At 41.5% G+C, this 16842-nt stretch overlaps 1 protein-coding gene and 1 non-coding gene across 2 annotated transcripts in view; one reads left to right on the top strand and one right to left on the bottom strand.

Moving 5' to 3' along the window:
- Nucleotides 1-3035: 3035 nt before the first annotated feature.
- Nucleotides 3036-3117, bottom strand: trnal-aag (transfer RNA leucine (anticodon AAG)). Its single transcript has one exon. It is a non-coding gene; the product is annotated as a tRNA-Leu (tRNA).
- Nucleotides 3118-3492: 375 nt separating this feature from the next.
- Nucleotides 3493-16842, top strand: part of tmem65 (transmembrane protein 65) — a 45030-nt gene continuing 31680 nt past the window's right edge. The window contains exon 1 of the mRNA XM_087834788.1: nt 3493-4036. Within this exon, the coding sequence (XP_087690914.1) occupies nt 3799-4036 (238 nt within the window). The 5' untranslated portion in view covers nt 3493-3798. The remainder of the gene's footprint in view (nt 4037-16842) is intronic.

Genomic DNA, 16842 nt, shown 5'->3' with positions numbered 1-16842 from the left:
AGGACTTTGATTATTAGTTTGATTGTTCTGAAAGCTTTTTAAAAGGTGGAAGCTGTTCATTTTGCCTTTTGTTTTTAAAAAGAGATTTATGTAAATAAAATCATCTTTGATATTGCATCTGGACTGATGACGCCTTTAAGTGACTTCTTCATAAACACATTAGAGCATAATCTTCTTTTATTATTATTATTATTATTATTATATTTTTATTGAAAAAAGGACTTGTTACAATAAAGTGCATTGATATTATTTAGTTGAAAAAAAAAAGACTTTCTTATTCCTTTTGTTTTACATTCAGGTAACAAAAAGTGATCTCGGTGCTTGACAGTGTTTACATAATGCAGCCTGTTTAACTTATTTACATAAAGTACAAATTATGAAGTTGAGGGTCGACCTGACATTGTACGATACATGGGAGATGCACCGATTCAGAGCTGGTCTTACCTAAATTCAGGGTGGATGGGGACACAAAGCTAATCCATTTATTCCATATTTTGTAGAATTTGTCTTTTTGAATTTTTAAAAAGAATGTCAACTTTTCCATTTTAAATATTTCAAAAACCACCTTAAACCAATCAAGTGTTGGCGGAGTTGGATTTGCCACTTCCTGGTTATTAATTTTTTGCTGGCTGCTAATAGATCTTGTAAGAGCTTTGTGTCCCCTCCCCGGACCGAGCCAGCAACCAGGCCCAAGTACAAATTTACAAAATTAATATCAAATTTTATCTTAAAAACCTCACACAGAGTTTTATGAATTCCCAGCCAGTAATTTTTAAGTTAGAGCAGTCCCAAAAAAATGGGAATGATGTGCCTCTTCTGATCCACATCTTCTCCAGCATTCTGCTGTCCCATTTTTAGATTTAGTTTGATGAGGGGTTTAGAAAAATCTGATAATGTTCTTCCAGCAGTGGTCTCTCCAATTAATGAACTTGTTGAGTACCAATGAAAATGACAAATCCTCTCCCAGTTCTCGTTTGTTTACCCATCTCTGATTCCAATTCCCATTTAATCTTAATGTTTTGAGTAGTATCCTTCCTGGGCTGAAGAAGCACATCATATAGTTTGCAGATTGCCTTTCTCACAGAAGCAACACATGCTCATTTAACTATCTTAAACATTTCTGACTCAACCGAGTTTGGGTTTGGGATATTACAATGTTTGTTAAAATAATCCCGCGTTTGAAGGAACCTGAAGAAACCTACTTGTCTTAGGCAGTGTTGGGAAGGTTACTTTTAAAATGTATTCCATTACAGATTACAGAATACATGCCCCAAAATGTATTCTGTAACGTATTCCGTTACGTTACTCAATGAGAGTAACGTATTCTGAATACTTTGGATTACTTAATATATTATCATGCTGTTTACAACTACATGAATGTACTATTGCTGTGATTTATTACTGTTACTGAAGGTCCGCGGCTCCGAACCGTAGTAAAGGGACCTCTGGCTAATACGTCGAGTTCGTGTCGGGCTTGTAGCTGAAAACTTTGTTGTCTGGGTCAACTTTGCTAGCAGAGACAGAGAGAGGCGTTGAAAGGCTGCTCCAACAGAACTTATTGTTTTTGGAGGAAAACACGAACACGGTGTACAGTCGAGTCTTAATAGCTTACTTACAACTGGGCTCGTCAGGCTCTCTTCTTGGCTGCAGTGGTTATTATTATATTTACATGCTTCCAGCTCCCGTTTTTGCTCGGTGACAGCTCGTACTTTTCCTTTTTCTCCCTCCCTCGCTCACAGACACATAACGTGTATGGCAGTCCATTCTCCCTGCAGCACGGACTACACTGCCTATGATGCTACCTTCTTTAGAGCTATACCTGTAGCATTCTGCCTGTTAGCTTAGCACAACAACAACAACAGGCGCTCTCTCACCCAGGAAACACGCAGTCACCCTGTAACCATGGCAACCGTAACGCTGCCGCCTGGAACAACAGAACGTAGCTGTCAAACAAAACCCAAACAGTCCTGACCCGCCACAATATGAAACAGGGAAGTACCGCCGTGTAATCCATTTATTTCAACAAAGTAACTGTATTCTAAATACCACCTTTTTAAACGGTAACTGTAACGGAATACAGTTACTCATATTTTGTATTTTAAATACGTAACGGCGGTACATGTATTCCGTTACTCCCCAACACTGGTCTTTTAGGCCAGTTCTTGTTTGTAAAGATTGAAAACTCTGTAGTGTCCCTTTATGTGTGAAGGGATGGAGTGTTGTTAGTCCACTCTCTATCCCGGACTGAAATCTTTTATCACTTTAATTTGGTTCATTTGGTCTAAATTCTTTCAGTATTCGTTCACTACCACATACAGTGGTTTGCAAAAGTATTCGGCCCCCTTGAACTTTTCCACATTTTGTCCCATTACAGCCACAAACATGAATCAATTTTATTGGAATTCCACGTGAAAGACCAACACAAAGTGGTGAACACGTGAGAAGTGGAACGAAAATCATTTATGATTCCAAACATTTTTTACAAATAAATAACTGCAAAGTGGGGTGTGCGTAATTATTCAGCCCCCTGAGTCAATACTTTGTAGAACCACCTTTTGCTGCAATTCCAGCTGCCAGTCTTTTAGGGTCTGTCTCTACCAGCTTTGCACATCTACAGACTGAAATCTTTGCCCATTCTTCTTTGCAAAACAGCTCCAGCTCAGTCAGATTAGATGGACAGCGTTTGTGAACAGCAGTTTTCAGATCTTGCTGCAGATTCTCGATTGGATTTAGACACCAGACAGAACCCGGAGTCTTGCCTACGTTGCCTAATAGAGCATAACTGCATTAAATGAAGGACTGTAGAAGTTTAGGTGCAGAGAAGTGTGCCCATTTTAGTGTGTAGAAATGCAGTTGAGTCATTGGACCACGAGGTGGTGCTGTTATACTATTTGTCCTGAAAACGTTTTTCTTGCACAAAACACGAGTGTGAGACCACGCAGGTTGGTGGGGTCACAATATGAACCACGAACGTTCCCACCAGTGGATAACGTTTTTGTTTCCACTCACTGAGCAGCCACCCCAAAAATTATTCTTGGCAGCGGTGGGATTCGAACCCACGCCCCCGAAGAGACTGGAGCCTTAATCCAGCGCCTTAGACCGCTCGGCCACGCTACCGATGTGCACACGAAAACACGAGCCGCTTCTGAACTGACAGGTTAATGAACCGAACTATTTATAGGTAACTTTGAGGTGAGAAGGAGAGGAACTGGTTTCGTTTTATTATTGTTTTATATGCAATATACTAAGAAATCTATTATATGACGCTGTATTGTTTCTGATAAAGCTACGCGTCATCATATAACTAATTAAGATCACCTCTCCTGCCTGAATAGTTTACATTGTTCGTCCGTAAAGACTACCTTCACCTTTCCTCTTCCTAGATATTGTCGCTGGCTGCTGCACAAGTTTTAATATTACGACAGAAAAAAAAAGTTTTGACCGGATGCCATTATTTTATTTTGAAAGCCACCAGCGGAAGTGTAACTGCGGCTGTCTTGTTCGCCTTTTAGCTTGAACTTCATGTGCCAAACTCCTGACCACCGAGTCATAAAAGATCATGAGACGGCTGCCTCAGCAGACAGCGGGGAAAGAGGACATGTACGGCCGTTTGAAATTTAACCAAAGTTTTACAGAAACTGCTCTTAAAAGCACATTTTATCACCATTAAACACGAGCGAGCGAGAAGGACCGACGGACGGCCAACTTATCCGAGAGACGTGAAAGCGAAGCGAAGAAGGACCCTTCAGAGAAGTACTTTGTGTCTTATAGACTGGAGGAGTGGCTCTTTTTGGCACCATGTTAAGGATTTGCCTGCAGAGAGCTTTCCGCCCGGCTCTCCGTAAGTTACCGAAGGCGGCGGGGACTGCGCGACACGCTCCGAGCTGCTGGATGGGAACACACGGGAGAAACGAGCCCCTGGAGCCTCTCAACTCCCCCACCAGGGCCAAAGAGTTTATTTACCGCCTTCACCCCAAGGAGAGGACGTGTTTACTACAGGAGCTGCAGATCTTCGAGTCCAAAGCACTCGCACAAGGTAAAGCAACGAGCAGGGTGGGTTAAACGTGGCACATTGAATGAGAGGTCACAGGTTGTCGGTGCAGGCAAGCCCACATTTCCCTCCTGCAGTGTAGACCAGCACGGATACGTTTCTGTACAAACCCAGGGTCAAACCCAGGTGTAGAACACTGTTGGGTGTTCGGTCAGGGGCCGATTGGTTTCACGATGGGCGGGCTCTTCTATGTTTGAACGCTCCTTGTCATTGGGTGGAGTCTTTGGCAGCTTACCCTTAAAGGCACACGCGGACTCACTGTTTCAATACAGTTGAATACACCAGGTGTTGCTAATTAGACGCCTAATTGACGTTTAAAGGCGTCATTAGGGAAAAAACAGTAGTAGTGACACCAGTTGGTGGCTGTGGGAAGTGCAGCAGTGTGCCAGCATCCATAGCTACTGAACCCTGCTGGGATTTGATGGTTTAAAGGTGGTTAAGACTTGAGACAGTTGCATGTACACGTTGTTATTGTGGCAGTTTGAATCTGTGACTGACATCATCAGGGTGTGACGAGACCTGCCAGCTCTGTCCCAGTCTGGGTCAACTGTTTGAGGCAGATAAAAACTATCATTTCATGTCTTCAGCTGCAGCCACTCAGTCATTACTGACTTTAATACTGTAAAATAAACAGCCTCATTACCTCTGTGAGCTCCTCAGTCAGCCTCGCTCATACTTCTCCATCCAGGATCTCAGCCAGGCTTTCTGCCTCTTCAGCACAAATGGCTTTACATATAAACAGTGCGAGCTGCTGGTCGTCTTCCCTGTTTGTTTTGGTACAAAGACATGTTCTGTCTTTCAGTGTGTTGTCTGGTGCATTGGCTCAGTCACACAGCATATTTTCTTTGTCGCCTGCCAGACTGTGCAGGTTGCTGGAAATCTCCTCACTGGCTGGTCTGTCCAGGCTTTGTAGACACCTTAAGCTTGAAGACGAGCTGGTTTGGGTGCTCGAGCCAGATGTTGACTGTGTTGAGCCAGCACAGAAAGTGGGATTATATCCAAGTCTAAATTATAAGGAATAAAATCTTTTAAAGACTTTGTAGACCTGATATTTAAATTTTAACAAAGCCCAATAACAGAGGTTTTTTGTGTAGTTTTATGATGATATGAAAGTGTTTTCTATTTTATATTCTTCAGATTAAAAAACGAACCACTGTAAAGCAATTTAAAGGCCCACATAAATGCTTAAATAATACCAATATTGATAATAATCCAGGGAAACTGCCAGAATCTTTAAAATAATTTTTTTTTATGACGTCGCTCTTCAGCTGTTGTGTGTTTTGGATGTTTTCCCACCAATGCTGTGTGCAGAAAATGACTCGCGTCTTTACAAGGACTCAGAAACGTGAAGCGCAGAGAATCCGACTTAGATTAGATGGAGATGTTACTGATCTCATTACCACACTTGGAGTAATAAGTTTAAAGGAAACTATAACATGAACTATAATGTCTGTCACATCCTGTCCGCCTGTATTTTCTCTTCCTGCTGCAGAGATGATCCCCTGCAGCTCCCGCCTGTATTAAGACTTAATGTACCTGAAGTCAAATTATTCCTCAGCAAACTGAGGACCGAAATAATGCAAAGGGAATTATGCTAACCTAAAACTCACTTTGATCCTTTGTATATAGCTCACACTCTTAACTTAAGCTCAAATTCCAAGCCAACTGCCTCAGAAGATCACAGCGGTGTTCAGAGTTCTCCTGTGGGTTTAACCTGTGATTGAAGGTTTGAGACATATGGGCAGGTTGTGCCATTAAATGCAAAACGCCTGCTAACTTTTGCACAGTGTGTGCTGCAGTCATTGTGATGGTTTGTTTACATGAATGGTGGGATGACGTGTGGTACGGTTTGGTGTAAGAAGGAAGCACCGAAGTGCCTTTGCTTTAGTGCAGCCATGCAGATGCTTTCTGTCGCTTCACTCAAATGCTGAATGATCCCAAATGCTGTTCCCTCAGCATTTGGGATTTTTGTGTACATTTGGTTTGTATTGATTGGTTTACATGTCTGCACTTCACTGGTTTTTAGTTTTGTGGGCGTGTCCTCCAGGGTTAAAGGCAGCTGCATTCACCTGGAGATGAGCGTGCAGGTGGGGTGAGGGTTAAACGCTGTCTCTTCCATAGTTTTTGTTTGTGTGGTCGCTCAGAAGTGCGTGTGATAGGATTGTGCGTGTCATCAGTGTCTCCACGCTTCGCCCGCTGTGCTTCCCCACTCATGAGTGGGGAGTGAGGATGCGTTCAGGATTTGTCAGCCTTTTACTGAATAGTTACTGGCAAGTGAACGCCTCACTCATAAGCTTACAGTGTGTGTGTTGACGTGTCTTCCAGTGTCAGGTTGTACATTTGTTGGGTGTGGACAGCTGGGCGTGTGTGCACGTGTGTTGTTCTGTGTTTGACTCACAGGGTATTTACTGTCTGCATGAAAGCAAATAAAGCGTCTCCATGTGAATGAAACCAAAACCACGGTGACTCATCGGAGCACCAAAATAATCAGCTGCCCAGTCAGGAAATGTGAGTAATCCCCTCAAGTGTCTGGAAGCACTCTGTAGAAGCCACGGGAGATACAAATATGGCATCCACTGACCAATATGCTGGACCTGCAGCACCCAGGGTGTGTTCAGTGTGCGCTCAGTGTGCGCTCAGTGTGTGGTTAGTGCCCCGAATACCTCGTGGTGCGTTTACGGCCTTCCTCCATTCAACAGTACCTGTTCTCCCTCATTCTTATTCGTACAGTCAGATGATGCTGAAATGGTGAAATCCCGACACACTGAGAAGTAAGGCTGGGTCATATCATACGGTTCACGGTAATACCAGTATGATGTTGGGAAACAATAAGAAAATGAAATATTGCGATCGAATATGGGTAAAACGCGCATGCGCAGTGCCTTTGTTTTCATACGCACATGGCGGAAAAAGCATGGCGGTGACGCAGAATGAGAAGAGCGAAAGCGGATCGTTGAAGGAAACGATGAACCAGAACTGGTTTGTAAAAATGCTGCAGCTTCACTGGTGGAACTGGTTTAGCTTTCGTCCGTCAGATACACAACAAAGCACTATTTTTGGTAGCTAGCATGCTAGCGGGCCGTCGTTATTACCGTGTTGTTTGGAAAATACGGCACACTTAAAATCATCCTTTGATTTTTCTGAAAGTCGACAGAGCCCCTTATAATCCCGTGTGTCTTATGTATGAACTCTGGTTGTGTTTACTGACCTCGAAACGATTTTATGTGCACGGCGCTCGAAAATCTGTCAAATGTTTCAGTACGACTTTGCTAAGCTACGAAGCCGCACCGCTTGATGGATTGTTGGAGCATTACGGCTACCGTAGGCGGAGCCTCGTGGAGTGATACGTACTGTGCTTCAACATAATGTTACCGTATTGTGTGTGTATAACCTCTTTTTAAGTTTTGTGGGTATTATACATGGTTATGCTGAGGATATGTCGGCCAGTTTCCACTGGAAATGCCTTTTTGTTAAACTGTCAGCAAGGAATTTGCATTTGCACTGTTACATTTGTATATAGCTTTAATGCACATAAAAAACAGCTGCTTGTTTAAGTGAAAATACATTGATGTTTTTGTTTTTCCACTAATAAAGTTGTGGAGTTGTAAAGTATTTTGTCTAGTGTCAATTATATCGTCAGTTATATGGTTATCGCAAATTTTCAAATGTTTACCGTGATAAATATTTTTGGTCACATCGCCCTGCTCTACTGAGAAGACAAAGGAAACGGCGATGGCTTCAGACCAGCTCTCCATCACTTTGTTGTGCAGCACGTTGCTCGTGTGCACCGAGGCTGCTGTGTGGGATGATGCTCTGATTTCCTTTTTCAGGAAACTGATTTCTTTTTTGACTGTTAGTTTTTATTTGCCCACCGCTGAACATGATTTTCTTCGATTTAGGCGAGAGAGAGACTGCTGTATCAGGTGTTTTATGCAGGCGTGTGTCTTCTTCCCGCGTTGCACGGGTGTGGACAGCTTCGAAAAATTGGCAGACAATATTTATTAGCTAAAAATCTCTCATTGATCTCAACAGGTTTCCTATTACAGAAACGCTGAACAGCAGCATGAGAAGTTAACAAATGTGTGGGCGTTAATTTTAGGGTTTCTGCTGAGCAATTTTAAACTCTTCTTGCTCTGAGGGCTGCACCAGTCTGGATGTGATCTGGTCTGACTGTCAGTATTTAAAGCAGGGGTGGGGAACTCCAGGTCTCACGGGCCGGGGTCCTGCAGGTTTTAGATCTCACCCTGGGTCAACATACATGAACATACATGGGTGGATGGAGGTATCGCACACTGCACAGCTTCTCTTTCAGCAATGCTTTGGCTCCTCTCTCACTCTGACTCGTTCACTTTCACTCATCATCTTCAGTCAGACAAACTTTATACGAGGTAGAAGCCGCAAGGACGATGGTTCAGTTCAGGGAGGATTTTATTAAATTTAGAGTAACCTTACGTGTTACCATCAGCTTGGTTGATATTATTTATCTTAAGCTGTCTGCTCTCAGCTTCACTCCATGTTTGAGGGCATGTAACACAAAGGAGGAACTAGTGTGACTGTAAATATCCACAGGATGCAGCAACCCAGTGACTCAGTAATGAAATGACAGGTTTAATAAATTAGGACCAATGAGGCCGTGACACAGTCTGTCTACAGCTGATGAGAATGATTCCTCCTCCAGTGTTGGTTAGATTTTAGCCAAACTTGCACACAGTGGACTTTAACTCTCTGCAGCCGACCAATGAGAAGAAAACTTCACACATTACAGTAACCTGTGAACTGTAATGGGCTGTGAGGAGCGGTGGGTGATTTCAGCCTCAGAATTATATCACAGTGTTTTAGGAACATTTTGATGAAGATTAATTATGATGACATAGCAAAAAAATATAAAACTTGCTTACAGGCAGCAGCGTTTTGAGTGTTAGGGCTGTTCGATATAACGATATATATCGGATGACGATATAAAAATGTCTATCGTTTCATTTTACGCTATCGTTTGTTTCGTGGTGTCGCAAAATAAACTGTTTACGGCAACATTTTTTCATTATTTTGATGGTCACTGTAGTGGCTATTTTAATTTCTTAAAGTTCTCTCTTTCTCTTATATTTAATATAACCACACTACGGACGGACAAGCGCCTGTTTTTATGCGTTGTCGTTAGCAACAACGACGGTAACACCATCGCGTGTCCGCTTGTTTATTTTCCACATAAACCTTTCACAATAAAGCTCAAGATCCTGTTGAGACTTTTCAAAATAAACTGAATCACCTGAAAGAGCAGATTATTGACGGATGAGAAGTAAAAAAAGCCGCCAGGTGCTAAAAAATAAACCTTAGACTCAAAGGTTAGAACAGGCTTTTCCCCGCAGCACGCCGCAAAGGAAATGGCGGCCGTTACAACCTATGTCTAAAAATGTATCGTTTCATGCATCGGTAAAACACTCGACTCCAGCTACATGACGCCCAGCTGGAAATACTTCCCGCAAGTCGAGCTGCCCGAGATTCACAGAATTTGCAGAAAATGTTAAATTTTTGTGATTTATATCGTTATCGGACGATAGATGTCTTATATCGGGATATGAGATTTTGGTCATATCGCACAGCCCTAAGTGTTAGTGAATGAAGGATGTGTTCCTGTTTTTAAAAATCAGCTGTTGTCACTGACGACACACTACCGAACTCCAAATGTGAATCTATTGAAACACAGGGCCAGCAGCAGCGTTGTAGTGCAGTATATCCAGTATAAGTACATGTAAGTACAGCAGCAGCTGGGTGGGAAATGTAAGCAACAGTCTAAAATAACAGTTTAACAATAGGTAATGTAACTTAACCTTAAATATCTTTTAGATCAGTACAATCTTCTCACGTACGATGACGAAACATATTTTGTTCCTGGATGTTGTTTCATAGATCGAGCTTTTTAACCAGCTGTTTTTCCCGCCACACGCCACTGATTTAGACCCACTGTTTGCTTTTTCTGTCACACGGAGCCCAAATAGTGCCGTTTGGTTTTGTCTCCAGCTGCTTGCACCTCCTCCCTCGTAGCCTCGATGTGTTGAGACAGGTGTTGCTTCCACCTTCACAGTCTTCTGTGTTTGTTGAAGTAACATCAGAGGCTGATGCGCAGCTCTCGCTCTCAGACATGGTTGGCTTTGTTTCGTTGTTGTGCACCAGGAAACGTAAACAAATGGAGTTACTATAGCAACGGCAGTGCGATATGACACTTTTATATTACGCAAAGATGTGCCACAGCCAGGACTGTGGGCTGGACGAGCTACTGCATTACTGATGTTTGGGTGTGTTTAACCAGGAAGTTATTCCTCAGAATTACTGAAGTTTTCTTTTATGAGGATTTTTTTTAACAGAATAGAAACAATCAACATAGGAGCCAACATTTCATACAGGGTACACCAGTATATTGACTGAACACTGGTAAGTGGTCGCTTGCTTTAGGAGTCCATTTCTGTCCACTAACTGCAGATTATTGTAGGTTAGCTCATTCTAGCTCGAAATGTTTATTAAGAACATAGAAATAGACATAGCCAGTTAAAGCTGGTGGAGTTGCCGGGAGAAGGATGGAAAGCACACAGTGACAGATGTTAATGGATGATGTTTATTTGTTGTCTCACAACAGTTTTGCGCCCCAAAGGCTCCAGGGGGAGTTGTGCGTGATACATGCAGTTTATACAGAGCTGCTTGTTATGGGTAGTATATTAATATTGATGTTTATAAATTAATTTCAAAAACTGGTTTGCTGTGAAGCTCTGTTTGACTCCCCCGTCGAGTGTTCAGCTGCTGCTTAAGTTTTCATATCATTTCATGTTCGATAACGAATAAACCAGTACCATTATTTCTATACTGGGCTATAGGGGGGGTGGCGTAATTTCTAATTCTTTAACTATTTTTTTCTTTTTTTTAAGCACCCAGAAAGTTTTAAAGGTCACTATTTAAATGTCTTTTCGCCCCATTAGATGAGTGAATGTCAGCCTCGCAGCAGAGCGCTTTGAGCGCCTCTTGGGAGAGTTTGACCCAAACAGTTAATCTCCTTTCAGAATTAGAAGGATCACCACAGTTCAGCTTAGTAGAAGCTCCTTTCTTCATAGACTTACTTGATGCTTAAACTGCTATTGAACTTCTTTTTAAGTGTGGTGCTTTTCTTTTCGGTTGTAAAATTAGAAGCAGGCATTCCTGTTATTGTTGCTCTTCCCACTGTTTCTACCAGAAAAGCCTTAAATATGAAAGTGTTCTGAGTTTCTTACAACAAATGGAAAAAAGTTGCAGTAGAAGTAAGTTAGTAAAAGTGTGTCAGGTTTCAGATGACTGGCTGACGTGTTTTCAGTGCAATGGTGCAGTCGGGCACCGAAGCAGCATCTCTTTCTTCTGCACCATCTTCCATATTAATTAGACGGCCAGTTTGGACCTGAACGTCTTTACTAACAAGCAACTGTCTGCAGCTCAGACCCCCACCCGTCCCCCCGCGCCCATTACTTTTCCAGCTAATGAGCTAAATGCCATCGAGGAACGGCGAGAAACTCTGAAAGATTTTCTCTGAGCTCGTCTCCAGGCTTGTTAACACATTACATCTTCTTATAGTGAACCCTGTTAATGCAGGAGGCGCGCTGTGAGTGCAATCTGATGGTTTGCAGATTGTTGGCTTGTCACAAAGGTTTTGAGTTGTCATAAACCAGGGTAGGCCTGTATTTTATGTTGTGCTGTGCTGTGGCATCATGGGCTCCTGCTATTATCGTAAATCCTTGCACTTCATATCCATCAGTTAGTGCTAGTGTGTGTTTTCCCACATCGGGTGAAGTCCTCTTGTTTTTCCAAGCCAACAAAGACTCGCATTCAGGTGCAGCAAACCTGCGGTGTACACTGCAGCCCAACGACTCACCATAAGGCTAATTAAGACTGGATGTTGATCTTGTAGGATCATAAGGTTTTGATAGCCGGACTCCTGTAAACTTGTCCCTCATAATGTGAGAACTTCTGTCACCCAAACTACTGAGCTAATGTTGTTCAGCCCAGAGTCAAAGAACTGGTCAGAAGTCCCAGGGGCATGGACCGCCATCCGAACTGGACCTGGTGAACTAACCCTCCGTCTGCAAGGCTACAAACCACGAGCTCGCTCTGCTGTTTCAGGAAGCTACAACACAGACAGGCCTCAAAGATGCAAAGTTGAAGCCATGTAAACACAGACTGCAGTTTAAACTGTAACAACTAGTGATGAGGAACCCACTCGAGAGGGGAAAAGGAACATTGAATACCTAAACCTAAAATGATGATCTCAGTTATATTAATGCCAAACTTGAATCTTCAGGATGAGTAAAGGTAACGTTACTGCTACATTACTGCAGGTGTTTCCACACTGTTGGCCTGTTTAGTTTGTTTAGTGTTGACCTCTGGTTCATAGAGGTGGGAATCACCATACATCCCACGATACGATATTATCACAATACTTAACGCACGATACGATATTATTGCGATTTTTAAAAAAAATATTTTGCGATATTCAGATTCTGTACATAAAGGTAAACTTTATCAATATTCATTTTCTCTAATATCAAAGTCTCACACTCAGTCTTTCTCTCATTTCAGTTTTATTGTTGACAAACTGAACGGTTTGTATTACAGTCTAGTCCAACTTAACTGAATCAACCATCTGGTACAATTATAGCTATTCTGAACTATGCAGTTTATGAAAACTATGCAGCCCCTTCAGCAACTGAAGAATTTGAAAGTAAATTAAAACCAAATATAATTTTACATTAAATAAAAAAGTTTTAAACTTAATTAAAATAAAACATGTCTTAAATTAAAATAAGTAAACTGTCATGTTTATTGCTGCCAAAAAACAAGTTAAACACATTTGGACAGTGAAGGAATGTCAGGATTCTTGCTCAGAAAAAGGATCAACATGCTCTGAAGTCAGAGCACAAAAACCTTTTTGTAACAAAGTATCGATTTCTGCTGTCCCTGTATCGATACATTATTAGCAAACAAAATATCACAATGCTACACAGTATCCATTTTTCCCCCCACCCCTACTGGTTCATTAGGCTGTGTAATCACAGTCTGCTTCGGACCAAAACAACCGCACGGAGACCGTCTCCTCCAAATCCATCGAAAAAGCAGTCCAGCTGAACCAGAGGTCATTTTTCGACAGCGTTGGGTCCTGAAGCGTCGAGCTGAAAGCAGTGAGTTGTAGTGAGCTGTGGAATTGGATACATCCCACTGGGATTATTATTGTGTAGCAGATTCTCTGACCACTCGGTTGGTCCAAAACAAACAGTGACATGTGCAATAACGTCGGACTGGAAGCCAGTAGCAGTTCCCATCCAGGAGCCAAAGAAATAAATTGAAGTTATGCTGCAAACTCAATTTGCACCATTAAATATGTCGTCACACTTAATGAGGACATTTAGAGACTTTCAAGCAGTAACAGATTGTGACTAATGATGTAACTCAGTTTGTTTTTGGTGAACTAAATTAGATACTGATGCTTTCTGAGGACACCTCATCATGTGGTACCAGTCTGATGGAAATGTGGGCTCGGAGTGCTGTTAAGTCACATATAATAGATAAAATGTGTTTTCACACTTTTCATTACTTTAGTTTAACATAAAAATGAAGCTGTTAGGAAACCATGAATAATGAGGCATAAATTAGCAGTGTGGATGTGCTGCTGCTGCTAAGCTGTAATTAAACTCTCCGTTACTGATGGAAATGATCACTCACAGCAAGATGTCTTTTAAAGCCACTTTTAAAAAGCCCACTTTGAACTTGACTGACTCGTGGTATTTTAAAATGAGGAAAATGAGCTGTTTTGTGCAGTACTGGGGATGAGACTAAGTCATTACATTTCACCTGCTCTTCAAAGCGTGGGAAGCAGCGTCACTCATAGATTTGTTTTCCCGTAATGGTGAGCGGCTGCTCAAAAGGAGGCACGCTGATCCAGACGGTTTATGCTGTTCTTCTGCAGAGGGTCGTTAAATAACAGAGTGCTATAATCAGCTGCATCATTCTCTGCTGGTGCTGGTTATTGTTCTGCTCTGCAGGACATGAAGCAGAACCTGCATCTGCTACAGGTGATGGTTGGAGAGCAACTCCAGCTGACAGCAGAGGAGGACAGCAGCGGTCCATCACAGTGGAGCAGCAGTGAGACAAGAGACGCAACTAAACTGTGACTTGGACTTTGACAATGAGAGTCAGGTGTCCACTCGTATATTGACTGTGATGCTCTTCAAAATATGGGGGGAAAAAGCTAAAATAAGCTGCTTTGTATAATTCCAGGATGGATGCACTGATGTTTCAGCTCTAATATGGTTATTGGTGGATTTTGGGCTTTGCATACGAGGAGCATATGGCATCCCGTGTATCACGTCCAGGGTTTTCCCTGGCTCAGTGTTGCCTCACAGTTACTGTCCAGGATTCAAACCCTTTGTCTGGAGGCTGAATCCTTTTCTGTTATTGGACAGTTTTTCTCCAGTTTGTCCTGACAGCTGAAAACCAAGTTCACCGTTTCTGTTTTGAGCCAAGCGACTGTAACGAGAGAGATTCTTAATCTGAGCAGTTTCACTTTCTGGTTAATTTTTTCTTGGTATTAATCCTTTATTTATCCAGGTAAAAAATCTCATTGAGATTAAAAATCTCATTTCCAAGAGAGACCTGGCATCATGGCAACAAAAGTCACATACCACATAGGTATATAACATTTAAAACAAATACAATATCCCATACCAACATGTGTAAAGTATACAATAACAGATCAAATTAAGAGTACATTAAAAACAATCACACTGAGTAAAAGAGTTATTCTCTCGTTCCTTTAAGACAGACTTAAACTCTCCCAATTCTGATCATTTCAGTTCCTTCTGCAGATTATTCCAGGAAGCAGGGCCAGCGTATTTAAAAGCCTTTTTCCCCAATTCTGTTCTGATTTTTGGGACAATCAATTGTATGATTTTGTTCGAACAAAGGCTGTATTGGTTGTGGATTTTACACATATAAACACATAAATAAGATGGAATAAATAAAGGTTTAAAAACAGGCCACATGTGTAACCATGATTGGTTTACATGTCAACACCAAACATAATTAAGCTCCACGTAAAGAAAACCGTTAAATATTTTTATCACAGCTCTCGTTATTTTCATTTGAGTACAGAAATTTTTAATGTGCAGGAAAACTGTGACGTTAAAGTTTTGTGCTTGCTCGTTGTTCAGATAGTTCAGCTGTTACTTTATTTTTCATAAAGATGATTCTAGGCTTACTGCCTATGAAAGGGCTCATCGACAACCACAACAAACTGGTGTGTTATACGTTGGTATTGGTGTCGTTCTTTGGTTACATTGTTACAGCGAACTAACATGAAGCACCACAACGATTCTATTTGAAGTGTTTCACAGTTCTAACATTAAAGGAACATATCAATAAATAATGTGTATCTGCAGTATCTATGTATAACTGTGTGTCACAGCTGGACTGGATGATCCACTGAGTCCAATTAAAATGCATTACAGTGTGACTCTGCTGCTGCTCATGTGGGTTTGAAGTAGATGATGGTGGTTTTCACAGTGTGGCTGCTGTCCATTGAAACGATCCTCCCGTGTAGATGAAAACAGCAGGAGCTGTACGGATGTGGCTTCTTATCCTGCTGGCAGGAGCTTTTTTTAACTCCTCAGACTTTCCCCTGAGAACGATGCTGAGAGCAACTCTCTGTAAAGACATGAGATGAAACCAATAAGGAGGATTGACCGCATTACTTCTGGATGATGTCACCGTTCTTGAGAGATTGCTGGGCGATAGAGGCAGCTGAAGTTTTTTTTTAAATATTTTCTAAACTGTTTTGATGAGCGAAAACACAAAGACAAAGCTTTATTCACATGTTGGATTCATGGTCGTACATTTTTGGCCGCAGAGATGGCGTGGGATTGTGGAACTTCCACTCACTCACACACTGTGAACATTAACTTCATTGCTGATTATTAATCTAAAAGACTGATCCATAACTGCATTTTAAAAGTGATAGTAGTCTAACAGTAGAGTTTTGTAGACAATATTGGATGTTACTAAAATATTTATTTGTGCTATTAATGAGGTGATTATAGGGGTGGGCGATATAAACGATATACGATAGAAACTATATAAATTTGGCCAACGATAGAGATTTTGACTATACCGTTCTATCGCGATAGCGCATGTTGATGATGTCATCAAGCTGCGCCTGTTTTGGTCAAAAGCATTGCAGCGGCTACAACCATTATCATTTGCAAAATATGCCGACAGTCACAGCAAAGAGATGAAGCACTTTTTAAAATATGGGGAAAGCCAAAAGCTGCGCTTCCTCCACTTCCATAACATTTATTCATTAATGACTTTTATCGAGTGGAAAAAAGTTAGCGTTCATCCTCCAGCTTCACTGTGCTAATGTTATGCTAACATAGCTGTGTCGCTAGCAATCACAACATAGCAAGCACAAGCACAACATTGTATACCAGGTAGTCCAACTTCAGTAACCCTACAAACGTCACTGCTATTTAGTTTTCTGTCTTCATTTATGTTGGAAGTGACAGCAGAGCTGTACGTTTGAATTAGTTTCAAAAATCTCTCAGTCAGAACATGGTATGTCATGTTTAGGTGGAAACTAGCGAGCTAACTTCCTGCTAACTTCTAACTTCGTTAAATTTAATAAATTCTATTTTCATGGATGCCTGGATGTTAAATTAATTGTTACACCTGATAAAGCAGCAACGCTGATGATTTTATTAAAGATTTAAGAATTTAGACCGTTTTTT

This window comes from Neolamprologus brichardi, chromosome 22 (genome assembly GCF_056152115.1).
Source record: "Neolamprologus brichardi isolate AB-2024 chromosome 22, ASM5615211v1, whole genome shotgun sequence".
NCBI lineage: Eukaryota > Metazoa > Chordata > Actinopteri > Cichliformes > Cichlidae > Neolamprologus > Neolamprologus brichardi.
The sequence above is the reverse complement of the archived record's forward strand: the minus strand, read 5'-3'. Positions and strand labels throughout refer to the sequence as shown.